Here is a 27,596-nt window from a genome sequence, read left to right as displayed (position 1 = left end):
AAAATAGCAACAGCATTTTTGGGGATAGTTCATACAGTGACAACTGATGGGTTGATGGGCGAAATGGTTAATTTTGGGGCTTTCGCTATAACAACCTTTCAGAATAACAAAAATTTTGACGCGGTCCCCTGAAGTTTATTATCAAGTTATATCAAGATTTCGCTGTATATCTGTAAAGGTGAATTCTGCTTGTATCGTTTTTTCTGATCACAAACGTGGGGGTGCACTATATTTTTCTTTTATGAATTAGCAGCATGTTACATTCAGGTGAACTTTTATTCTCTTACTTTGAACCCATGAAAATTGGGTGCGCGTTAGATTCAGAGGCATCTTATAGTAATAACCGTACATATAATTAGCACGGTACCACAGCATCAGTGTGAATTAGCAGGAATGTGATTCCACTGTAGTATAGCCGTGTTTAAAAATATCACTGTTTTGTTCACATTTGCTCATTTAAAGTTAAAATCACTTTTGAGTTCCATTCCTTCATGTCATCTGTTGATGCTATTCTAATACTTCAAAGACGACAGCACTTGCGATATTGACAACTCTTCAATGTTTAGCACAGAATTTTAAGATGACACTGAAACACAAACGTAACATATGATAGGCGAAAAGCGCTAACTTTCACATAAAGCTTAATGCCAGGCATTTTGAATAAATATGCAAAGGAAAACAAGAAAAAAATTCTGCATTAGAAACCTAAGAGTTATGCATTACAAACTAGCTCAAATGAACATCTTGCGGCCTTGTAATAGAAGTCACATTAGGTTAAAGAAATGGACTTGCACTAAAATTCTTTATCGCTACTAGAGTTACAACTGTTGGAGATACACTAAGGCAAACTCTGCACAGGAACCCGAAGCAACTACGGAGGCAGTGAAGCAAGATAATTTTGGAATGCAAGCTATGAATATGTCGAGAGCTGAAAGCACTCTTGCAGCTATACCGCTAGAAAAAAAAAAAAAAAAGCCAGCTATTACAAGAAAATGCACAAACCTGATCAACAGGGGAGAAGCTGGCACACCACACCCCCCTGCGGTGTCCACGGAATGTGCCCAGAAGGCTGAGGTCATCTGCATTCCACAACTGCAGGAGAACAATGGCACAAGAAGCTGAGGAATTGCAGACAAAGAAAGGACATTGCAAATGCGCCATCCAAGAGAAAGCCTCGTTTGCAAACAAAATCAGCAAGCATTCATGAGAGATAGTAAAAATAGTTAATTACCAAATTATTGGATATCATTCCAGCCTCCCTTGACTGCACATTTGCAACATTTTAAAGGTTTAACAATTACGCAATCTGTCACATTTAATGAGAATCTGCTGACAAGTTCAGCCAATGCAACACAATTTGATGAAGCTTAAGTCACTTGACTGTGCACTTCAAGCCTGTTATGAAAAATAATGACAGGATCTCATCGATACGTCCTTGGTATATGCGCTTTCTTGGTTGTACATTGGGGTCGGCTTAGATTCGATGCTTTTAAGAAATGCAGTTTTTAATTGAAATCCATAAGTATGATGTACAGCTAGCGCCATCTAGAAAAGTAAATATTGCAGCCACTACTAGCCACACTAGTAGCCAACTGCAGTATACAAGCGACGCCGCCATTTTGACCTGTATATCGGCGTGCGGCATGGCATTACCGTAATTGCAGCAAACAGGTGATGCCACTATGCTACCGCTTTCAAACAAAAATTTGTGGTAGCTGCGGAGGCATCATCAAACATTCACGCTGGGCGGGACTCCGGCATCAATGAGAAAACTGTCCGTCAACGGGACAGGGGGCAACGGGAGATGCTTTTTGTGTGTGCTGGCCGCAATAAGGAGGTGACAGCAATAAGGAAGACAGCGACGTAGAATGAGCTCGGCATGTTCATATTCTATAAATGCTGTTTTCATTTTGTGAACACCGTCCTCGTTTTTTTGTTCAGCCTACAATTGAGGCAAGTCTCTTTTTCTTTCTTACTCTTCTTTTTTTTTTTTTTTTTTTTGGCTTCAGACTTTTGGGGATCAGCTTAGAATCGGGGCCGCCTAGATTTGAGTAAATACGGTAATTGACAATGCTACAGAGGTCCGTGTCAACTTGATGGAACTTGTCAATGCCATACAAAACATTATGGTCACCGAGATGGAGTCCTGAATCGATTAAAAGTGGATGTACAGTGCTCGGCGATTGAAACATGATACTCAGACAGCATGGTGGCCGGCGCTTTTTGTGCCACCGGTGATCATTGGGTGATCACTGAGCAGGCCAAATGCAGTTACGATGCATCAGAAATATTCTCGCTTTCATGTAATACCGAAATGTATCATCTCAGTGCCACCAGTGCCCACCTGTGGCGCAAGAGAGTACCGGCCACCATGTTGTCCAAGTATCGCATTTTGATCACTGAGCACTGTACAAGGAAGCCTCATCCTGAAGCCAACATCTTGAAAAGAGGACTTGTCTTCAGAGCAACTGCTGCCCTGATGAAGACAGCTGTTGCCTTGACAAAGGCAAGTCACCTTGCCGAAATGTTGGCTTTGGGTTGAAGGTCTGCTTCATCATCATCATCATCAGCCTGGTTACGCCCACTGCAGGGCAAAGACCTCTCCCATACTTCTCCAACTACCTCGGTCATGTAGAAATTGTGGCCATGTTGTCCCTGCAAACTTGTTAATCTCATCCGCCCACCTAACTTTCTGCCACCCCCTGCTACGCTTCCCGTCCCTTGGAATCCAGTCCGTAACCCTTAATGACCATCGGTTATCTTCCCTCCTCATTACATGTCCTGCCCATGCCCATTTCATTTCTTGATTTCAACTAAGATGTCATTAACTTGCGTTTCTTCTTTCACCCAATCTGCTCTTTTCTTATCCCTTAACATTACACACATTATTCTTCTTTCCATAGCTTGTTGCGTCGTCCTCAATTTGAGTAGAACCCTTTCCGTAAGCCTCCAGGTTTCTGCCCCGTACGTGAGTACTGGTAAGACACAGCTATTATACACTTTTCTCTTGAGGCATAATGGCAACCTGCTGTTCATGATCTGAAAATGCCTGCCAAACGCGCCCCAGCCCATTCTTATTCTTCTGATTATTTCAGTCTCATGATCCGGATCTGCGGTCACTACCTGTCCTAAGTAGATGTATTCCCTTACCACTTCCAGTGCCTCGCTACCTATCGTAAACTGCTGTTCTGCTTACTGCTGGCCAATTCCATGTGCAACAGCAAAAGCACAACAACATACCCCATTCACACAGAGTTACATACAAGAACATGGATGATTTTTCTGTGTTTGCAGGGCAGTAAGTGTAGCCTTCACTATCATACAAAAACCTCTACTTCGTAGGACAAAGCATCTACGACACAAAAGCACAAGATAGGTAAAAACACACCGTTAACATTATAACATTATAGGCTGGATGAAAATGCTACACAATAGCGCCACCACCTAGAGTGTTCCCAGCACACAGCTAGCGTATTCTTCGAAGCTGGTAACAGCAGTCAGCACCTTGGCAGTCTTGTCCTGCGATGCTGAGGCAATCAGTTGGTCGTTAGGTGAAATAGCCAGGCCGTTGATGTCTTTCTCGTGTGCGGCGACTGTGAGTCGGGAAGTTATCGGCGCACCGGCACAAGGGTCCACTATGGCAACCAGCCTTGGTCGCTCGGGCACGGCCCACAGCTTTAAAGTCGTGTCCTGGGACCCTGTCACCAGGAATGAGGCTGAAAGGCTGCAAAAATGAATCAAACAAGATTAACTAACAAGGTAAAAACAACAACAATGAAAAAGAAAGCATCAATCTCAATGTTTTGTTCTGGAACACTAGCAGCAAACACACCAATTTTGGAACATACTAATGCGCCTTTCCTTTTTTCACAGCGCAACGCTCAATGTGTCAACATTTGAAAACATGAAAAAAGAAACAAAGAAAGCAAAAAACCCCACCTTCATGCAACTAGCTACTACACACAACCTTAGTAGTGACTGCGGATGGACAGCTTGTTTACACTTTTATTTACAGATTTACAAATGACCACATGGACATCAAGGTCTCACTTTTGCAAGCATTATGTTGTTGCCAATTTTGCCTACAAAAAGTCTTAAAATTATAATTAAGTTTTCCGGTTTTACATGCTACTACCACAATCTGATAATGAGGCATGTCGTAGTGGGATATCCCGGATTAATTTCGACAACCTGGAGTTCTTAAACATGCACCCAATACACGGTACACAGATATTTTTTTTTTGCACTTCCCCCCATCAAAATGTGGCCACTGCGGCCTGGATTTGATCCCGGAACCTCATGATTAGCAGTGCAACGCAGAAGCCACTAGGCAACCATGGCGGGTGCTCAAAAATTTGTCAGAGTATGTTTGATTGTAACGAATTTCTTTAACATTTTGCGAGGACGTTTCCCAGCGTATCATCATACATGGACGAGTGTAACTAAGTTCTTGCCCTTTTCAAGATGCTAAAATGCCACTTGCGCTCTACATTGCTCTGTCATATCAACAATATACCCGGCTTCGCACTTCGGTGCAGTACTGCATTAAAAATACTTGGAGATACCTTTTTTGCTGGTGCTCCTTGCCTAAAGCCATGACTGACAGTAGGCTTATGCAATGTCAGAGCGGCTGACACTGAGGAGAACTATGGAGAGTCTAGTGTTGCTAGCTGCAACCTTCGCTCGCAAGCTGAATGAGACTAGGGCCACTAGGGCACCCAACAACCTTGTCAGCGTAAAGAGCAGTGCTGCGGTTATCAAAATAACGCATGTAGTGTTTTCCTACTACCTTTTTGACATTGCTATGAACTATTAACATTGCATAACATGAACTTCCAAATGAATTGGATTGTGCTAAATTGGGATACGAATCTCAAGGGCTTGCGCAAAATATTCGTATCACCCGAAATTAGTATCACCGAAAAATAAATGAAATCAGCATGTTAAAGAGCCAGAAAGTCATTTTTAGAAATTTATTAATGATAGAAAAAGTCCTGGATGTCCTTCTGGGTTTTCTTTTCACCAGGTCGACAAGCAGCTAAATCTGGAAGTTGTACGTAAACTTAACAAAACCAGCTTCGCAAGAACGCTGGATACAGCACAGAGCGCAAGCCTCATGAGAGACGAGACGTGCCAGACCATTTTTACTCTGTACAGAGCGCACAGTGGCAGCTGTGTTATCGGCTGCCTTCTGCCAGCCTCCCCCTGCACTGCGAACAGGAAACAGTCCGCCTGCCGTCCCGCCTCAGCGTGCTTGGCGCTGCCTCCTCGCCACTTTGCTGCCAGCAGTCACGGCTGTCGCAGCTCACTCATTCACTGGAGCAGCATTGCAAGCCTTCCTCAAGTTTGCTCCTGCAGCTGGACTTACCACCTTGTAGAAGATCCCCCGGCCACCTACTTCGTGCAGTGTACTGCCATGACATGTTGCTACAGCTGACCCTTCCGACAAACTACAGTCGAACCTGGCTATATCGAACTTGCAAAAAAACGCTGATCAGTTCGATATAGAGCATAATTCGATATAAGCATGCTGAATAATTGGATGTCATAAAAGCACATAACATTTATAAGATCACTTTATTTGTGAAACTAGCTTAGTTTCGCATGACATACTCCTGCATTTCTTTCTGCTTGGGCAATTTTGCTGCCTGCGACGCACGCACTTCTCCACATTGTCTAAGGAGTCGGGAGCAGCTGAGGCCGCAACCTTCCGCATTCGCGCAGAAGCACCGGACTAGTGCGAGCGCACCAATCACTTCGGAGGATGTAGGCAAAGGACCGTCGTTGATTTCCTCATTGTGCCCACTTTCACTTGTGCTCGGTACGATGTCGGCAATGTAGTCTTCATTTTCGGGCTCTCCCGTGGTCGCGACACTATCATTTGCACTCACAAACTCGTCCACCGTTGATTCGTCAACAGCTTCCGGAAATTCCGACAGCTCGCTCGAAGTTTCGGCAACACCTGCAACGGCTGCATTGCATTCACCAGAATTTACAGTCATCACCGAGCATGCGGAAGCCAGCATGGCTGAAGCAATTTCGGATGAACCACTCGTACACGGCCGTGCGCACGCGTCGGGTGCCACGGGCACTGGGGCGAGAGTTTGGCCGCTTTAGCCTAATTTCCCCCTTATTCTTCAAGATCATCCTGAGAGTTCCTCAGAATCATTCACGCTGCGGGGACAGATCCGACTTCTCACCGCGTTCGACCCGATTTATGATTTCGAGTTTCACGATGAAAGGCAAATTCTGCCGCTTCATCATGGCAACACTGCGGAAGGAGGCCCACAAGGCACACACACAGTGGACCAGAAAAGCACCGAGACAACTCGCACTTTCGCCATGTTGCACGACGAGAGTACAAAAGCCTCTGATTGGCTGTCTGAGCAAGCGCTGCGGGTGGGCCAGGATCATTTTTTGCAGGGGGGCGTCGACGGCTCGTCCGAAGCAGCGCGGTCGCGGTAGGGAGAGCGCGCTGGATGGAGCCACCCAGTCACGTTTCCCCACAACCGGGAGGGAAAGCCAACTTCTGGGGGCACTTTTCCGCCGCTCGACATTCTATATATCGGGAGTCGCTCCTATTTTTGTTCGATGTAAACATAATTTTTGCTCTATCTACTCATTGTGGCTATACCGTGTCCAGAAATTGTTCGATATAGTCGGGTTCGACTGTACTTCCTTCCCCTCCTTACCTCTTTTTCTCTCCCTCTCTCGCACTCCTCCTGATACTGAGCTGTGCTCCCTCACGGGTAGCAGAAAATAGCATCTTTTCTCCTTCCTCCAAATCACTATACATATATAAATACAGTGTGTTTCAGCTAATTTTAGCCACAGTTTTAAAATATGCCAATACACTCTAAGACAACGCAACCAAATGCATGTTGCTCACTTTTGTATGCAGTGTGCCATGCTATACGTATTTCGTATTTTGCTTAATTAGATGATTAGTCAAGATTAATTAACCAACTTCTGAAGCAACAAAGTTAAGCAAAAGATTATAATTGGAAAGTTGTAGAGCGCTTAGCAAAACGTCCGATCAGGCAGTTTCTAACTTCCTATGCATTAAGTATCAGTGTTTTTCAGCTCACTGCGGATGCCTGCGAAATACAAAAATATATCACGTGACATAACAACTTGCACTTCGTGAATTCAGCGCTCCTAAACTGTCCACTTACAAACGAACATAGCGTCTAGCAGGGCGTGCTGCTGCTTAAAAGGCGACAGGCCAGTGACGAAGGCGTTGGCTGTGCGATTTACGCCAGTGATCTGCTTCCCTCGCAGCGGTTTACGAATGCGATAAGCAGACGCAGCGGCAGCACACCCGGCTAAATGCTATGTTCAGTTGTATGCGGAACGCTTGGGAACAGTGCAATCATGACGTGCAAGCGGGCATGTTACGTGGTGTCTTTTTTGTATTTTACAGGCATCCACAGCAAGCTGAAAAACACCGATACTTAATAGATGAAAGATAGAAACTGTTCATTCCGACGTTTTGCAAACCACTTTGAAACTTTCTAATTAGAATTTGTTTCCTAGCTTCGTTGCTCCGGAAGTTGGTCAATTAATCTTGACTAATTATATAGTTAAGCAAAATTTTTAAAAGAATGTGACACACTACATACAAAAGTGAGCAACACGCATTTGGTTGCATCGTCTTAGAGTACATCGGCATATTTTTAAACACTGGCTAAAGTTAGCTGAAACACCCTGTATATATTTGCTGGACCGTTTCCACTCTATACAGTGCGCACAATTGCCGCTGTGTTATCCGCTGCCTTCTGCTGGTCTCCCCCCACGCTGCAAACACGGGAACGGTCTGCCTGCTGACCCACTCGGCGCAGCCTCCTCACCACTTTGCCGCCGGTGGTCACGGCCGTCGTGGCTCTCTTATTCGTATCACCCAAACCGGAGCAGGAGAGCGTTCGGGACATCCGAAATGAGGCTCATAGTATACAGCGCACTTCAGCCGGGAAATTGTACGAATTCGCACCACACCGAAATTCATACCAGCCATGATCGTGTCACCGAGATTTCCCTGTATACCATACTAGGGGACTCTCAAGCATGCGCAGCACTGTATTTTTCTGGCCAAAATTTGCAAGCATTAAATTTGTAAAAATTTATCTAATATTCAATTCAATATTCAGTTTCTTCTTTTTCTTGTTTCTTTTTGATATTCAATCCAAAATGTACTATTTGGTATTCCCACACCCCTAACAATAATATTAAGATTTACTTCAATAAAATACTGCATTGTTAAACACTCATTTATATGGCCTCAAATGGTTGTACTCACCGAGAGCAAGCAACGGCACCAATCCCTTGTGTGTGCCCCTTTCCTGTGAAGAGACACTCGATGTAGCCATCATCTTGCTGCCTCCACAACTTTACCGTGTTGTCCTGCAATCGCCAGCCAAAAGTAGTGCGTTTCAATTCGAACTACTATAGTAGCTGCCTACTATGAAGCATGCAAAAAAGTAGTGATACACTTAGAGATGGAACATTCTATATTCCAAGCACATACTAAGAATGACTTGCTTGCACCTTCTGGGACTTAATTGGTCACCCTCATGTCACCTATACCTTGTCTGCACTTCCCTCCTTCCTTTAATGCAGTGCAACCACTAGCCTCGAACCACAAATGGCACGTGGAAATCAATGTGATGTAGCAATCCTGAGAGGGAAGTACTAGTGAGTTCAGGGTGTTAAATGAAGGATGCAAGAAGCAGTATGTTAGAGGGCATGCAAAATTTGCAATTATTGTTGGGAAACAAGATAGGTTTGAAAGGATGTAAAGATTTTTCAGAATTCACGTATTTGTGCAAAAAACAAAAACACCCCATCACAGAACTCTGGTGGCCTTGACGGTGGGACAACTAATTATTAAATATGCATGAATTTTCATAACCCTAACTTGTTCTCGAATACTACAATGCTCCAAAGCATTACCTATGTTAAGCATTCTATCGAAACATTTATACCGGTACATCTCGTGAAATCATGCTATTTACCACATCTACTCCTATAAAATTTTAGTATGTTATTAAACACTTATTTCCTTTCCATTGACGCTGATGCCTGAACAGGCCCCGCACAAATGTTTGCGTATCTTATATTTGAGTAATTCATTTCGTTTAATGTTTGAAATGCAACACCTGATCTATCAGAGACACCATGGTGGAGGACACCAGATTAATTTCGATTAGCAGTTTTTGTTTCATGGATTGATTGATTTATTAATTTGATTTATTGTTTCAAAGCAATGCCTGGGCTATCAGAGAGACCATGTTATAGAAAACCAGATTAATTTTTATTAGCTGGGCTACTTTAGTGCACATAAATATAATACCTCCATCAAAATAGATATGGCTGCCATGGCCACAGTCTATCTTGGAACTCTGTGCTCAGGGTGTAGCATGTTCATACATTGGCAGTTTATAGAGCAACTTACACAGCCTTGTATTCTATATTTGCCCTGTTAAACAGGAGGTTGCATGTATACATGCAAGAAAAGTGCAGACACAGGACAACAGTACGGCTTTATACTTGAATATGTCACCAGCCAAAAGTGAGGCACCTTGTTACAAAGGCATGATAGTGAGACTACACTAGGATGATCATGATATACAGACGACTTTCGTTAATTCAAACACGCTTGATTGGAACTGACCCTGTGATACCGTAAAAGTTATGTGTATTTCAGTAGGTGAAAACGCCTAGTAATTCTAATGCGCAAACATTTGCTAATGTTAATTCGAACATACTGCGCTCCAACAACTCTCAGCATCATGCGATGGTGCCTTCGATCAGCATTTCTCTGACCCTACTATAGAGGAAATGCTTAGGAGACAACCCTCAACGACGTGCACAAAGCAAAAAAAAAAAAAATGTGGAAATTTTACTCTCTCTCAAAAGGCAAAAGGTTGCTGTTTCTGCATCACACCACAATGCAAGAACTGCGCTCCCCTACCACCCTAGTCCAACTACCGGAAAACGCAGACCGCAGAAGGGATCAGTCCTGGGCCTATTTTTTTGCAGCTAGGCAGCAAGCAAACCGCAAGCAGAGAAGGCCACTGAGAGCGGCCCCTACAGCATAGAGTTTCCTACAAAAATTACTAGAGGGAACTCTGGCGCTAGTGTCTACGGGAGCTGCAATGGGAGCGGTTGTCCCAGCATTGGGAATTATGGGAAGTACATGGATTTGCCTCAACTTCGTCCTTTTGGCTTCAAACGGCTTTGTGACTTTCTGAACTCGTCATTTTCAACAGTGTATTGCATAATAAATAAATAAATAAATATCATTAACATTGCCCAAAGGCAGGATTCGAACACAGGAACTCTAGCACAGAAGCCTGATATTGAAACCATTAAGCCACGGCCGCATGTATCGATAAGCGAATGAAATGCCCTTAAGAATTTATCGCGGGCATGCCAGTGCCGTAAGACGCTTGGCACGTTTTGATTTGGCCACCAGGACAAGCTCAATTGTTGCAATTAATAGAAATTGTGCGTGTTCCCGGCGTCTTCTGCACTTCTAAGAGAATAGATTGCGCTGAAATTTACGACAAAAAGATTGGTATAGCGTAATATACAAAGCCACAAGAACGTCTCAATCCACAAGCACGAAGATCAGACAAATCCATGTACTTCCCATAATTCCCATTGTGGTACAATGACTGCAGCACCAGAGTTCCCTCTAGTAATTTTTGTAGGAAACTCTATGCCCTACAGTGACGTACACGCGGGAAACTGGCGTCATGCGGGCCTGCCCAACCACTCTATTTGTACTCGCGTCTGGTTCAGCCAGACCACTTGTTTTGCACTATCGTCGGCACCCGTCAGCTCTCGCTTGCGCTTGTTTTGGTTTGCTGGGTTTGGTCTCTTCACGCTTGGATTTTTTTATAATGATGAGTATAAACCGAGACCTCCTGATGAAAAGATTGTTGGAGACAATGCGCCATATCCAATTCTATATGACAAGACAGACGTTGAATACAAGGACGTGAAGGCGACACCCGGTACCTCATTTTCCTTGTCTTTTGAATGCAGCGACGCCCCAACAGAAGGGAGAACACCAACACGATTATGATCAGTGGCAATGACTTCGTCATATTGATAAGACATAACTCACGCTAGGAACGCAGGACGAAGAACGTAAACATAGTGCAGATCTTTCAGCAGACGAAGGAAAAAGCACGCAGTTCAGTAAGCAGCAACAGAGGCCCAGTCTGGCCATGGTAACTCCGCTGCTCCACTGCTTCGGTGGCAGTCTTAGGTGGCAGAAGTAACTAACGCCATCCATAAAGCTGGTGGGAAAACAAATCCGCTTCCCTCCTGCCCTTCCTCCCAAGTATGCTCCCCTGTCACTCCCTCTCAGCACTCTAACCTTCGACGGTCTCTGTAGGCGCCAACCTACGTGCCAGCGCCGCCAGCCCGGCGTCTGCTTAGCCCGCTTCCTGAAGTTTCGTTTTCTGCTGTTATCGAAAAGCGAGCATTGGCCGGTGCAGGCAGTGTCGTGGTCCTCGCTTACTGTGTGCTTGCACGCTGTAATACTGCACAACTCGCACCGTTTGTGTATCGTGCTATAGTGCTCAAATGCTTTAAGAACAAGTCCTCCTTTTAATTCGAACAAATTTTCGGGCCCCTTCGAGTTTGATTTATTGAGATTCGACTGTGTAATTACATATGGGATAGATTTGATAAAAAAATGTTCAACACCTGGCTTCCCTACTAACTAAAATAGAGAAGTGCTAAAGGAAGCAATCTACAGGATTGCAGTACATACGAAGTCATATGCCTGAAGCGATTATTACCATTCACTCTGGGACTACTCGTCATGAAATTAGTCATCGTAAGGTTGGTTTAATACTGCAGTCAGCCATCAATGTTGTCAAACGGTTCCATCACCAGTCATCAAGCAACTAAGAGAATGGCAAGAGGATTCAGCAGTCATGACTGAGCAGGGAACCAAACCCTCAACTTCACGTGTGTGTCTCTGTGTATGCATTTTTTTATCCCTTTCCTCTTTGTCCTCTTTTTAGTCCCAGTGGAGGGTAGCAAACTGGAAATTAACATCTGGTTAACCTCCCTGCCTTTCCTGTTCATCTCTCTCTCTTCTGAAAATAATGCTCCATCAACTAAGCCACAAGTTTACAGAGTCAATATGTGCTCAGAAAGGTTGAGCACTTTTGTCAGAAGACAGGCTCTTACCTTGGAGACTGTGGCCAGCAGAGTGGGATCAGATGCAAATGTGTCCAGGGCCACCACAGTGTCTGCATGGCCCTTCAGGAGCTGGCAGTTGAATGTCTCCCGCTCAAATATCCGTACATGGGGGCTGTTTGTAGCCACCGCCAGGAACCGTTCCTCTTTGCCTAGAAATCGCACGTCCAAAATCTCGTCGTTATGTCCAACAAACTGGAAATCAGGGGGAAAAGAAATATTTGTACATTAGCAGATGAGCACTAAAACTGCATTATACTTCCACCAACAAAAAACTATGGGTCACTGAAAATTGCCTATGGTATCTGAATGAAAATGAAAATTAACCAAATGGAATCTCATACAGCAATAATCGTTCTTGAATTTCAACCCACACAAGATAACCAATACAAAAAAAAGATAGTACACTCCCTTCAAGGTAAAGCATGTTAAGCTGAATACTCTGATAGATGAAGTAGGAAGACCTTTGTTTAGTTTCTGACAAAATCAGCACTCTTTTGTTAATTTCTGATAAGATGAACATATTTTCTTAGAGGATCCTTCGTATTCTTCTACAGCGACATCGACCTAGAGCCTCCATGCCACCAATTACATGACATCCAAGCATGTCACTATCATGATAGATGACTGACAGCATGATTACAGTGTTCACAGTGCATTGCAACTATAAATTAAGCACGAGCCACTCACCTGCCTCTCAACATCAAAACTATTCAAGGACCGCAAAGCTATGTTGTGATCATAGGTAACAACAGCTAAAGCATTGCGCTCTGGACACAGCAGCAGTCGTGTGATGGCCTCTTCGTCAGAGGGCCCCTTGTCCTGCTCTCGTGCACAGACTCCTGTGTCCAAGTTCCATGTCCGTAGTAATCCTGAACAACAACAAAAAAGTCTGATGACAATGTGTTGTGTGAACAGTCCCCGATACAGCTTACATGTTGGTAATTACTGCATTTCATTCTAATACTATAACAATTACATTCCGCTATGCCTTCTCTGGCTTCACCGTATGGTTGTGTGTGGCATGTATGGTTGTGATTAACAAAATATGAAGCCCCTCCGATTCCCTTATTCTTCACATTTACTGCATGCTTTAGGTTGTTAACAAGGCAAATGCGGTGGTTGAAAGCCATACAATGACTGCCAACGAAAGTTGCCAAACTGGCCCTTCCATTTATTTACTCTTCTCGGAAACACAGCGGACACACTCTCCTCTCTTGTCCTATCGAGTGCTGAATTGACTCAGCTTTTCTCAGCATGGCCATTGTCTGTGTGTGTGTATGCGTCAGTGATATCTGGTACCACGGAACCAGCACAACAGGTTTTGATGGCGAGTCTTTTTCACGTTTGAAGCCATACTGCACTTGGCATGCATTTTGAGCTGGTCAAATAAAATGCAACTTGCCCAATCATTTCTTACCCCTCTGGAAAATTGAGGTGCCATAGTGTACTTACTGGGTCAACGGCATTCCAATAAAGCAATAAAACAGAGAAAAAAAGTTTCTTTGAGTAATCCTTTAAAGGGATACGCTCTTAAAATAGAAGCACTTAATCAGTTTAGACAGCTAAAGTATTCCTTTCAAGCTCTATTTTCATGGTAAGAGGTTAATTGTTGAAAAATAAAATGACACTCAAAGGTCCATTTTCTATATTTCGTGCTGAAACCTCGGTACCAGTATGTCAGTGTGACATAACAGATATCAAAGTATTTTTTCACATTTGGGGTACAATGGCTAGTTCTTGAAAGATACTAAGTTCAGGCTTTGGCTCCGTTAGAAAGCAATGTAGTCCATCTCTAGCGATAAAAAATTGACTAGGCCCAAGCAGATGTCAAAATGCATGATGTTATGGGGAGCTGGTGCAGGATCTTTAAGACAGTTGTCACCACCCGTCTTTCGTTCTTGCGGCTTTTCTGGCTTATTGAAGGGGCCCTCACTAAGCCCCATTGCAAATTATTTTTATACAATGGAAGTTTCTGGCCAGTCTCTGGGAGCCTATTACAGCATGGATTTTCAAGTTGGTTCATTGTTAGAGTATATAGGAGAAATTGAAATGCTGCGTTGCCATGGTGCCTGGAGGTAAGCTTCACTGCAAACATCACTGTTCCTTTGCCTCGACTATTGCATGCTGCATATGACAGCAAATCTTGGCTGAGATGTTCACAGCAGTGTATGCTATCCATAGACTATGTTTTTCACCAAGCCTGAGGGATGGTTCAGGACTCCTTTAAGCATGAACCGTGCCCCCCCTACATGGTAATACCTTTCTCTCCTGCTGTGATGAACTTGACTGGAGAAGAGTCGGGCACAATGATCAAAGACTCGATAGACTGAAAACAAGAGAGTGAAATGCATTGGTTGGAAGAACTTTCAGCTGGGCACAAGTCCTTCTGGGCCTATGCTTTCCTTACCTCATAGACTGGTATAGTTTTCAGCAAAGTCAACTCAACAATGTCCCAGAGAATAACAACTTTGTCTCTGCTCGAGCTGCAAGTGAACATATAGTGAAATACTTGGGTCACTGGTTAAACAGCTATGAAATTACTCAACTGCAAATGATCACAAACAAATTTGGCTAGAAATCTCAGTTACCCTAGAAAGTACCTATAAATTCCAAAGGCAATAGTATCCGTAAAAAGTCTACCTCTCTAGTATGACAACATATCTTGTCATATACTACTGGTTACAATGTACTCAGGTCCAGGGACATTACAGAACAACATGTCTATAACAGTTCAAGAAGGACACTGAAATGCAAAGTGTCATATGTAAAATAAAGAACACTATTGCTACATGAGGGTGAATCAGAAAGTTTTTGCCCCTGTTTCTTTTTGGCCAAATTACGCCTGTAAATGCGAAGTCAACATATCCATTCCCAGCAGAAAACCTTGGACAGGCCCAGCCTTATCTGCCGGTAGCTCCACAGCACAGCACCGCTGTGAGTTGTTGAAGATGGCAGTTGTGCTTCCCACACTCACAGCGTACAGGCAGTGAAGTGTGATGCATTTTCCATTGAGCAAGGCACGAACGCGCATCACAAATCCACAGGGAAATGCACCACATGTAAGGGGAAACGTGTTTTCAGTCTGCTGAAGAAGTTCCTGGCAGGACAGCGAATCACATGCAACGATGAAGCTAAGGCAACAGTCCGACAGTGGTTCCACAGTCAGCAAGACACATTCTACCACACGGGCATCTCAAATTTAGTGCTGCGATGGGACAAACGTCTGAACCAGTGTGGGGACTGTGTGGAAAAATAGTGCAAGGTCCGTAGAATAGTAAGTATTTTTGTAACTACCTGTATGTAGGTTATTCTGGCTAATAAAACATAGGGGGAAAGACTTTCTGATTTGCCTTCGTGATTAAGGCAAGCTGGAGTATCAAAACAGAAGTTTGAAATTTTACACAAAATGCACTGCCAACCAATGCATAGGCACAGATCGAAAAAAGAAAGAAGGCTCCATATTCAGCTTTAGTTCCAACCTCACAGCCATGGTCGATGCAGCAAGACACATACTGTGACTAAGACTTTATCCAACAACCTTGATCAGTGATATAATTTATGAAGGTCATTTAAATGTGACACTTTGCAACAACATAATAGCAAAAGGGAGCTTTCATACAAGCTACAATCACTGCCCTGCTGTAGTTTATAGAAACAAGATAAATGGCATCCTTCTGAGCAAAACAGCATTCCAGTAAGATATTCAACTGCCCTTACCTGAGTAGCCTACTTTCTTTGTCTAGAAACTGTAGGTCAGTGACAACAGAGAAATGACCCTCGAGGGAGCCCAACAGAGTGCTTTTGGACAGGTCCCAGACGTGGATGTGATAGTCATCAGCTGCTCCGAACAGCCGGCCCACTTGAGCATCAGGGTGAAAACGGACAACGCTGTGCAGTCATACAGCAACAAATCATTTCTCCTCCGACTTCAGGTGCACCAATGTGCACAAGATTTTCATGGCCAGATATGGACAAATGCTACCACAGCTCCCACAACTGCAGCATTGTGTGGACTGGATTACAGAAACTTCTCATGACAATGATGATAGCTTGTCATTATCATAGTTTTGGTGTCATATTGAACATAATGTGCATGTCCTTTTCAGTAAATTTTTCTTCGAAAGAAGTATGCATTAGAATCAAGTAAATATGATAATTTGTTTGGGTAGCAAGAAGAAAGAAACAAAATTAAATATGTTTTTGATAAGGAAAGCTTTGTCACTACCATGCATATGTAGTAATACAAGAACGAAAGTCACATAACAAAAACATACAGATACTAGTGCAGCTAAACCTCGATATAACGAACTTCAATATAGTAACAAAATTCTCAATATAACGAAGTGTGTCTGTATGCAATTTCAATATAGTGAAATTTCGCTTCTGCAGCAATGGAATGCCGATACAATAAATGGAAACTTCCGCAGACACAGATGGTCAAATTATTGAATGACAAGTAGCTGCTCGCAAACGCACCTCTCAAATTGTGCGCGGCGCGACAAGAGTGACCATCGAAGCCAAGCCGCATCATGTTCTGTATAAAGTCTAAGTGTGATAAGGTCCTATAGCGCCCCGCACGCTTTGTGCTTTAGGTGCGAGTGAAAGTGTGCGACGGTGAGCAAGAAAGATGGTGGCTTCATGCACGCATGCCGCTTCCCCGTGCAAGCAAAGGGAAAGAGGGGAGGGGAGCAAGCTCACGGTAACGCGATCAAGCACGCGCAAAAGGCGGGGCGGGGGGGGGGGGGGTAAATTGGCGCACATCTCGTCGCATGGCTGTAAGTGCAGCTGAGCGCATACACAGCCGCACCCGCACAACCTGCTTTAGAGATAATCTGTCGCGTGTGCAAAGGGTGGGCGTGTCGAGACGGCATGGCATCATGTAAGCTGTTTTCCCGCATGTTTAGTATTGAAGGTTTTGTAATCTCAAGTTTCGGTGACCCGTTGGAGAGAGAGCTAGATGATGCATTTGCTCCCAGCTACTGGCGCTTTTCATGATAGCATTGTCCCAGTGCGGCCGACGCTATTAGCCGCAGGGGCAGAGTGCACGTGAACGCATGGCTGGTTTCGCCTAATTCGTACTGCCTATGTGAGGATATCGTCGACGTGGCATGAAACCATATCATTTGTCACCAACTCCCAAATTCATCAAAATAAATTGTTTTCTCATTCAAATTTGCTTTTTTTGGTTGCCCAATAATTCAGAAAATTTTGTGGCTTCTTCTCATGTAAGAAAAATCGATCGGCAACTCTACTTATTTGCATAAAAGGTCAAATTTCAATACAACGAGATTTCGATATAACAAAGCAAATTGCTGATTTTACCTACTTCGTTATATCGAGGTTGAACTGTATTGCAATGCTGTTGATCGCAGGTGATGGAGCATTTAGGCTGAACAACCTCACTTATTACATTATAACATCACAATGTAAAAGACACATTAAACTTTCAATGCAACATGGTGACTTTGTGCGTTTTCCAGTACGCAGAGTTTATAAATTTTTGGAATGTTCATTAATTATTGTGAAATATTTGAAGGCCTAAATTGAAACTGCAAATATCCACCACCAGTTTTCTCTAAAATGCAACAGATCTCAATCAACAGATCCATGTGACTGCCTGCACTTGAGTTAAAGAGGTATTGAGATAAAGCTTAATCTAAGATGGCAATGGCATGAAACATACTTCTGGTGCATTTATGCATTGTGTCACCCTGTGTTGGTACATCTATTGCACGTTTGTAATCAAGCTGCTGTTACAGCCGAAGTGTCTATCTCAGTCAGTGTATTTGCTTAATGGCCACACGTAACAAACTTGGGCCAGCATTACAACAAAGTCACTGTCTAGCAAGCACATGCCAAAAATATGTTACAAATAGACTTCATGCCGTTGTCGAAATGGAAGGCAAACCCGAAACATAGACTAGACTGGTACATTACTCCTTTATACTTCTGATAATGCATAAATACGTCACTAGAGCCATCCAGATTCTATGAGTATAGCAAGCAGACTAGAAACAGAAGCAAGAAAGTGAATGAGGGACCTGATGGCATACTTCTTCGTCTTTAGAATATTGGTCATACTTGTCGAATAAGAAACCAACAAGTACAGCTTCAAGTTCAAGCAAGTGTTCTCAAACCCTAAAAAAAATAAAATATATTCGCAAGCTTCAGAGCACCTTAAATGGCCTGCAGTGAGCTAAATGGGCTGCACCAACAGCTTTTCTACAGTGAGTTTAGGTTTTGTTTCTACTGTGACATCACAGCGCAGAAGGTGGTTAGGTGGGAGCAGGACATCACAATATTTTGAGACTCAATACCACGGCGAGGCACAGTGAGTGTCAAAACCTTACAATGCCCTGCTCCCACGTGACTGCTTCCTATGTCATGGCATTACAACACAGTAACATTGTGAGAAACAATGCCAAAAGTGGCTGTAGAAAATATGTAATATTATATTATTTAAGGTGCTCTGAAACCTGCCAATGTTGTGTGTGTGTGTGTGTGTGCGTGTGTGTGTGTGTGTGTTTAGAGGTCTAGGACCTTCATTCACTAACAACAAAATAAATAAAAATAAACAGTCAAAAGCATCATTTAGTACTCCTTTAAGGTGTGCACTTGTTAAACCTGCACCTTTTAACCATCCAGAGTACACCGTCAATTCAATACCGCCAGGAAAACGTGAAAATTGCCACACTAGTCAGACACTAACCTGAAAACCCCTTGTGCTCCTCGTAGGTGGTGGGTGCAGTACTGCCGGATAATGTCCCAGACCTTGACAGTGGAATCACATCCGCCACTTGCCAGAAGGGTGCTTGTCGAGTCAAACACCATACATGATACAGGGCCTTGATGAAAAGACTAGTAGTGTCCAGGAAAAAGGAAAGAAAGAAACGAGAGATCTCAGTGCTTTAACCCTTAATGCCCTCTTTATTCCCCGAGTTCTGGAGAGAAGCTTTCCAAGTATTTTTTACTGATGTAACATGAGCTGCATTGTTAACAATCCCTTGACATGTACAATGTAGTGTGTGACATTTGTTCATGCTTTGTTTTCATTGACAGTGCCGTGTATATTTATTGAGCATTTGCACAATAAAAAAACTGGTTGTGAGTCGCCACTTGTGGTGTTTCTTCTGACTGCCTTGCATTTTTCATGCTTTACCAACCATGAATGTGAACTAGCTCATCCAACTTTCCATTCTGAGTTCAGCACACAGATGTTCATATGGAATGTTGATAGCTTTATCAACACAGATTTATTAATGTTCAAAATTATTAACTTACCTTCCAAGTCCTGGCCAGGACATCTGTTTCAAGGTCCCACTGACGGAGCAATCCACTCCTTCCACTTACTGCTAATGTAGTTTCATCCTGGCTAACAGCAAAGGCTGTGACATCCTCGTCCTCACCCTATTTGAGATAAAAAGGCAACTAGTGAACTCAAAAATCACCCATGGTGCAACAACTTTGCTAAAGAAAGGGACGAGCATCAAAGATAGAAAAGCACGCGCAAGTGCATCGTGCCTGGGTGCTAGCTACAAAACGGAAAAGTCTAAATGCATTGTTGCAAATTTTCTAATCTCTTACCAAGTCAAAGGACTTTGATACTTTGCCGTCTTCGACGTTGAGCACCTTGACACTGGCACCATGTTGACAGTAGAGGTAACCACCGCTTCCGGGCCACTACGTGAAATAAATACATAAATAAGTAAAAGAGTAGGTGATACAGAGCGTCAAGTGAGCTTAGCAGCGGAACACGAGACAAACCTTTGCCGCTTACAGGTTGATTTGAAAGCACCCTTCATGCGATACTAAAAGGAATAGCGAGACAGTCACCTAGTTTTCCTCGATAGCATACTTTTGCTGGTTTAAACATGTCTAAGTGGGATTGCAAGAACAATACATTAGCTAGAGTACGAAGCGAACTTGTGACACATCGACGTTTTCGTTCTCAAGCAGCGACAACAAGCGATATGGACACGCGCATTGGCTCAGAGAAATAAACGAAACTTACGTCAACAAATCGTCCAGTATAGAAGGCGTCATACTTCGACTGAACCTTGTAGCTGCAAATTACAAGGTAAACAATGAGATTAGTCGCAATGATTTAGACAGAACTCGTCCCTGTTGAGACAGTTTCGCCAGCATGTACAACAGGCACGGACTGTCAACAGGCATCTAGCGCAAATAGGTGCTTCAAACTTAGCTGCGGTTACTAAACCGGAAATATCACCTTTCTTTCAATTCAGACTTCGACATTGCAGCACAGAGACCCCGCCAATCACCACATAAAACTCAATAGCCAACGCGGCTCATGCTTTGCTTAGCGTGCTATGGAGGCGGCCATCTTGCCAACAACATGATGTTCATTGCGGTTGCTCACCGCTTGCCCTACTGACTCTGCTGCGAATTTGCTGCAAACCTTGTAGTAGCATTCTTGAATGTAGTAGGCTTCCCAAACAAAACTATTCCCACCTAAAAAACTACTAGTACTATAACATATAGAGTCCCATAACCTAACTACAACTGTCTCGTACACATTGCTGCAAAAGTGCTGCAAAATTTATAGGCCTCCAAGACTAAATGCGCAGCAGTACTAAATCTCAGAGGCTATGCTCAGTGCACTGACTGCGCAACGACGCGCACGTGTGCTTCCTCCTGTATTTGAGGAGGGGGTTAGGTGGTACTTATGTGCACTCGTAAAAAAGAGAAGAAAAGAAGAAGGAAAAGAAAAATAAATTTGCAGGATGGGTTAAGCGCACCCGAAGGCGGCACGACGACGACGGCATCACGGTGGTAGTCTAGTACACTGTAACGGCCGTATGACAAGCATGAAGGAAGGAAAAAGATAGGAGGGGGAGAGAATATACCGCAACGCGATTAAAGCACGAGACCTTCATTTGAGGGATCGCCCGACGCTTGTGCTAAGTCAGTCGTGCCGGACCATAACTTTCTCGCGCCTTACGGCAATGCATCTTGGAAATAACATCACATGTGTTTCCGTGGGAGCAGTAGGGACCGTAGTAGAGCCTGGGCTAGTACATATATTGAAAATCTAGACGTCAGAGCGCCTTAGCAATTGTGTTTGAACGCAAGTGGCTCAAAGGCCACCGGTGACGGTCGAAGCCCCTGCAACTGTTATGAGAATACGTCGCGCAACGCTAACCCCTCTTACACTAACCTAACCTAACGTTAACCTAAGGAAACGTTGCCGATACGAAAAAACAATAACTCTCACGGCGTAACTGGTCTGACAAAACACTGCGCCACCCTTACCTCACCCCACGCTAGCCTAACCTAATCTAACGTTAACCTAACCTAACTTGGACGAGACGCAAAGACAAATAACCGCACGGCGTAACCGCTGTGAGAATACGCTGCGCCACCCTAACGCCTTTTACACTAACGTAACCTGACCTAAAGTAACCTAAACATGAGCTAACCTAACCTAACGTGGGCGAGGTGCAAAGCCAATAATCCTCACGGCGTGACATCAGGCAGTGGCGTTCAAACGTGGGTGCTAAGGCACTGTGCGTTTATTTCCTTCAAAGAAGACCACTCAAAAATGCTCCTGAAAAGTCGCGGACAGCAGCATACGGAAAGCCTGCCAAGAGCGAAGATACTGCACCAGGAGAGCAGGCCGGGCCTCTACTACGGCCCCTATACTGCTTCCCCGGAAAAATCACGTGTTTTTTTTTTTTTTTTTTTTAGGGTAGAGCGCCGTAAGGGGCAAGAGAGGTTTAATCCGTTATGAATGACTCAGCACCAGCGAGAAACTCAGCACCGCAAGCGCGAGAAAGTCTGTCCGATATACCTTCAGACACAGCACTCCCCAAATGGGGCGTCCATGCCCACTGCCTCACCGCGCGGGCAGCCAGCGTCGGAGCGTAAACAAACTCGACCCCACTCCGCAATACCGGCATGTCTATTGGTCTAGGGGACAAACGCATACAACACGCGTTAAGAAACCTCCTACGTAGCAAAAGCCCACAGATTTTCCGCCTCGCGCCCGCTCTTACTTGCGCCGGCGCACAAACGGCTGGTGATCCCTCAAATAATGTCAGAGCGCGCGGTAGGTTTCAGTAGTTCAGGATTTTTTTTTTTTTTTTGAAACCCATTAAAAATACATTTGCAACTCTTGAAATAAACAAAAATATGGCCACCACTGCGGCACTTTCGCTTAATGCTGCGCTCAAGTTTCTGGATTGTGGCATCGAATCGCGGTGTTGCGCCATGCGTGTCCGTTCGGCGAGCCGCATCAGAGAGAGAACCTTTCAAGCGAGTCAGAAGCCGAGCGCGCACCGAATAAAAGCTACCGGTAACCAAACGTCTCGGCAAATCTCCATTTTTCTCCGTGATCTCGATGCCAGAAGTCACATGTTGGGCCACCACTGTGGCTTCACGGAGCGTTTGCTTACCAAGGCTTGCTGCGTGACGTAATGCTCCCACCTATCCTTTTCCTTCATCCATGGTGACAAGGAATGCATGACGACGACTGTGTGACAGGACCCAAACGTCTCGGCAAATCTCCATTTTGCTGCGTGATCTCGACGCCAGAGGTCACATGTTGGGCCACCACTGTGGCCTCACGGAGCGTTTGCTTGCCAAGGCTGGCTGCGTGACGTAATGCTCTCACCTATCGTTTTCTTTCATCCATGGTGACAAGGGCTGCATGACGACGACTGCGTGACAGGACGACGATGGCATGACAACGGCGTCATAATCACGATTGAATGACGACAGCGGGATTGCGATGGAACGATGAAGGTGGTATGACGACGATGGCGTGATGATGACGGCATGACACACGATGACACATATACAGAGCTGGCGGAAGCGGTGCGAACCTCTCAAATTGAGAGACTTAGCACCACGAGGACAGGAAGAGCCATATTGGCCAAAGTTGGAATAAATTCGGACAGAGGCCCCACCCAAAAGGTGGAAGCAGATAGGGAAGTTAGAAAAAATCTGATTACCCCCCCCCCCCCCCCCTGCCAAAAAACATGCACCCGGAACATAGCAAAGACAGGAGGCATAAACGAGCCGAAGCATTAAAAATTAGATTCGGTAATATCTCGGAACATGAGGTGGCCTATGTAGACGCAGCGGGAGGTAGCGGCAGTTTTACGGTGGCAACGGCCGTCAGCGGCCGGGGTATTCCCGTGACCGCTCTCACTCTGCGCGGGCGCAACATAGAAGTTGCCGAGGAAATTGCGATCGCATTAGCTTGCGCTGGAACGGACGCGAAATTTGTGATCAGTGACAGCAAAACTGCCATACAAAATTTTAGCAAGGGAAGGATCTCGCCCTTAGCGGCCAGAATCCTAGGCCAGAGAAAGCTAGATAGAAAAATTCAAATAATTTGGACTCCGGCGCACGAAGCCGTCCCCGGCAACGAGGCGGCCCACGAGCTGGCTCGAGATCTCTACCGCCGAGCCGCTACGGGGCCCCTCGATGACCGAGGGAGCGGAGAGCGCATGCTAAAATATGGGGAGATCACGCAGCATTATAGATTGGCTCGTAGACTGGTATCCCCGCCAGACCCAAAATTAAACAACAGACAAGCAGTCGCGTGGTGACGACTACAAACTTATACATATCCGCACCCGGTTATGGCGAACCACATGTTCCCCGAGGCCAGGAGCGATAAATGTAATCTCTGTGGGGCGAGAGGGACCCTCGACCACATAATATGGGAATGTCCGTACTCTCCCGGGGGAACGCACAAAATAGATAGTAGAGACGCCTGGGAGACCCTGCTGCGCAGCTCGGACTCTGAGCTCCAGCTCCGGCTCGTCCAACTGGCTGAAGAGGCTGCTGGGACCCAAGACCTCCCAGCCTGCATCTGAGGCGGCGGCACTCGCCCCCTGCCCTGCGTGTCGGGGGGTGGGTAGATCACCTAATCCGTTGGACATTAAAGTTTATTCTATCTATACAGAGGCATGACAGCATATCCACGGGCATAAACCGGGGCATAAACTCAATGCAACTGTAGAATGTGCGTGATCGGCCCACTACTGCGGACGGCGCCAACGACGCAAAAATATGCAGCGAACTAATAAAGTCTAACGCCTTAAAGATTAATTTTTCGACTATCCGCTGTTATGATTGGCGTGTAACACCCCGGTCAAAAAGGATGCTCAAAGACCATGCCTAATCGAAACGGAGGATGGATCCCTAATTTGCTACGGTTGTCTCGAGTGGTTGCCGATCTGGCAGGCACCCCGCAGTGATTACAGGCCCCTTTGTGGGTGTGCGACTCTAGGGGAGAAACTTTTTCACAAACTGTGTGACTCTAGGGGAGAACCCTTTTCACAAACTGTGCGACTCTAGGGGAGCACCCTTTCCGCGAACTGCCCGACTCTAGGGAAGACCCTTTCTGCGAACCAAACAGACTCCGCGGGTTGCCGGCAGAGGAGGCAAGCACGTGCAACGTCGCCTAGGCGAAAGGATCAGCCGCCCATCCCCGACCAGACTCAGTGCATGTGACGTGACGTTGACGTGAGCAAGATCCCGCCTACGATTTTAGCAGGCCTATTTAAGCGGCCCCGCAATGTATTTTTCATTCATTCTCTTCTTCTATATCCTTCACAAACCATTGAATAAACAGTGCAAATTTCGCACTAGAAATCGTCTCGTCCCTGCCTGGTCACCATGGTCTACCGGACGCCTGCAGCCTGCCGACAACGCCACGCTACCCAATAGTAGAGACTTTTAGCGTGTCCGGTATTCGGGCAAGCGCGGGCGGTTTTCCGGTTTAGCGGGGGCGTCAACGTGAGCGGCCAGATTGGTGGCGCCAGCTGGTGGCGCAAAGCTCAACCACACAAACACAGAGCTAATTACTATATTCTGCTTAGCTGCTGGCGTAAATTTTCGACAGTGGCGTAATCGTGTTCACAATTACGCCGCTGCCAAAAGTTTGCACGGGTGGCGAAGCAGGATATGGTGAGTTACTGCAGCTTTAGCTATGCGTTTGTCTGGTTGAGCTCTACAACACCAGGCGGCTTCACCGCTCACGTTTACGCCCCGACCATCCGGTAATCCGCCCAAACCGCTCCCGTTTACCGGAATAGCGTGCAAGCTAAAAGTCTCTAGTACTAACGCCGGTGGAGGTTCGAGAAACAGGCGTCGCAACACCGCCTGGCCCGATAGCGCGTTCGCTGGCGTAGGGAGTCTCGGAGACTCATATGCCTCACCGCTTGTTATCCTTTTTCATTAGCTTCAAATGAAAACACCGTAGGTTGTACCGTTCCGGCCAATAAACTATTCCTATCTGCATCATCGATTCCCTGACGTCCCCGTTTCAAGACTGAGTTTCAAGTATAAGCTACACATTGTGTATATGCTCGCAGCGTTCCATGCCGAAAACGCTCGCCACTATAGGAGGCGAGTCATGAGAGCTGGGTCAAAGCCGATTGCAGGAAGTGTGGCAAAGGAAAAAAAAGGGGGTCGGGGAGCGAAAGGAGTGGTTCTCCGGGCCAGACTCGCTAGGTTGACTGGTTGACGTCTTAACTGAGAACCCCACAAGCCATATGAGACACCGCAGTGGGGGGCTCCAAGCCTCACGGATTAATTTGAACTAGAGTTAGTCTACGTGGGGGAGCAAATACAGTAATTTTAATTTTGAATATACCTGATGTTCTTTAACGGGCACCCAGCGCTTGGTACACGAGCGTTCTCGCATTCCGCCTCCGTCTTTGCCTAATGAATTGCTATCGTAATCGATGCTTACCCTTTTGATTGAAGCTGCAAATCAACCGCGGCGAATTGCCGCGGTTGTCTTGAGGTTCCGCATTAAGTCCAAGTGCGACAAGATCATTTCGCGCCCCGCGAGCCGTATGCTGTATGTGCAAGGGAAAGCTTGCTAGGTCTGACCGAGAAGACTGGTGGCTTAATGCACGCAGTCTTGCCCCTACCTTAGTGTTGTGCGCGCAATGGAGGGGGAGGGTCAGGTGACCAAGCATCACCTCCTCTAGCCCGGCCGTTGCTGCCCAAGGCGAGACTGAACGCAGCTCCGCAGACCCTACCTTGGAGGTAATCCGGGGCGGATGCAAAGACAGGCGAGCTGAGCTGGTTGGTGGCTTCGTGTGTGCCGTGTGTTGTTAAGAACGGCCCGCTGAGGTGCAAGTTTTGCCAGCCAGTTGCGACAGCGGCGTCAACTTTTTCTGGAACGCCACCGCAACCCTCTAGCCACACGGCGTCACTAAAGGTCTATTCGATTCAACCAAGTTTCTCTGCACCTATTCACGGTGCGCTACCCCTAGGCCTTCGATTCCTCGAGGTGCAGTGGTGCACCCTGCACCCCTGTGCATGATTCAACGGGGTGCAAGGCAAGGTGCTGCCGAGGTGCAGTGCACCCTTGAACCTTGCAGTCAGTGTGTGAGCCCGGCACACCATAACTGGCACCTCCTGCACCTTTTCGTTTGTGGTGCCATGCACCTTTTTCTGAATCGAACAAACCTTAAGTCACCTGTGTCCACAGGACAACGCGAGACGTCCGCCACTCTGCATCACGGGATTGCCGAGATGAGTTCGACGAACCAGGCTTTGTGACGGAACCCGCCACCGCGGAACCCGCCACCGAGGCCCTTTCCCACGTGCCTTTCAAGACGCAAGACAATGGACAACCGGCGGCCGCGCTGCGGGGGTCAGCTCGGGGAATAAAAGGCGCCTTTCCTGACGTAAGCCCGGAGTTATGCGAAGACCGTCTGACGTCGGTTGGGGACAGTGAACCTCGCGCAAAGAGGTGTGTGTGTAAACCCTCGTCTACGGTGCCTGGTCGAACGTTGCCCTCGCCTTGGGATCGATGGTGGACCGAGTGTTATAAACCGCTGTTTTGTGGCTGCTCAGTGTACTTTCTCTCGCAGTCATGCTAGACTGATGAACTGCAACGTCCTGATGTAGATATTGTAAATAAACCCATATTTCTCGTTCTCGATGAGAAGCAGTCCTTCCCTTCAACAACGTCCTCAGCGTGGATAAGTTGGACGATGGCATGGGCCAGCTACCATCTAATTCATGCCCGACTCCAATCTTGACAACTGATTACGAGCGATGGGATTGACCCCCTAATCCTCACAGTGACCTCGTGGAACTAGTGTTGGAGGTGTTGTAATTAAGTTTCGGAGTCGCGTTAAAGCCAGAGGCAGCTCGAAGCGTTCGCTCGCCGCTGCTGCCGCGCTTCACCCCGCATCGTTGTGACAGCGATTGTCTGCAGTCATCCAGTGCGATCTGTTCATATATGCCTGTGCGCGCGTGCAAGCATATGAGCTTGTTCACTTAATTAGTAGGCAAATGTTTACTGCAATGTATACCGCCGATAAATCTACGGCCCTTACTCGGTTTAATGTAACATTTGGTCATCGTTCTTATGCTTC

At 45.7% G+C, this 27,596-nt stretch overlaps 1 protein-coding gene across 1 annotated transcript in view; it reads right to left on the bottom strand.

The window, feature by feature from the left end:
* The window catches only part of LOC126531184 (transducin beta-like protein 3), a 35,513-nt gene extending 14,915 nt beyond the window's left edge, over positions 1 to 20,598 (bottom strand). The window contains exons 1-13 of the mRNA XM_050178610.2: positions 20,453 to 20,598; positions 20,234 to 20,285; positions 19,807 to 19,902; positions 19,504 to 19,629; positions 18,932 to 19,080; positions 15,940 to 16,110; positions 14,630 to 14,705; positions 14,482 to 14,548; positions 12,910 to 13,091; positions 12,211 to 12,414; positions 8,297 to 8,400; positions 3,505 to 3,724; positions 1,003 to 1,092 (exon numbers count right to left, since the gene is read on the bottom strand). Of these exons, the coding sequence (XP_050034567.1) occupies positions 1,003 to 1,092; positions 3,505 to 3,724; positions 8,297 to 8,400; positions 12,211 to 12,414; positions 12,910 to 13,091; positions 14,482 to 14,548; positions 14,630 to 14,705; positions 15,940 to 16,110; positions 18,932 to 19,080; positions 19,504 to 19,629; positions 19,807 to 19,902; positions 20,234 to 20,285; positions 20,453 to 20,478 (1,563 nt within the window). The 5' untranslated portion in view covers positions 20,479 to 20,598. The remainder of the gene's footprint in view (positions 1 to 1,002; positions 1,093 to 3,504; positions 3,725 to 8,296; positions 8,401 to 12,210; positions 12,415 to 12,909; positions 13,092 to 14,481; positions 14,549 to 14,629; positions 14,706 to 15,939; positions 16,111 to 18,931; positions 19,081 to 19,503; positions 19,630 to 19,806; positions 19,903 to 20,233; positions 20,286 to 20,452) is intronic.
* Positions 20,599 to 27,596: the final 6,998 nt, after the last annotated feature.

Source organism: Dermacentor andersoni, chromosome 5, assembly GCF_023375885.2.
Source record: "Dermacentor andersoni chromosome 5, qqDerAnde1_hic_scaffold, whole genome shotgun sequence".
Classification (NCBI taxonomy): domain Eukaryota; kingdom Metazoa; phylum Arthropoda; class Arachnida; order Ixodida; family Ixodidae; genus Dermacentor; species Dermacentor andersoni.
Note: the sequence above shows the minus strand (reverse complement) of the source record. Positions and strands in the feature narration are given on the sequence as shown.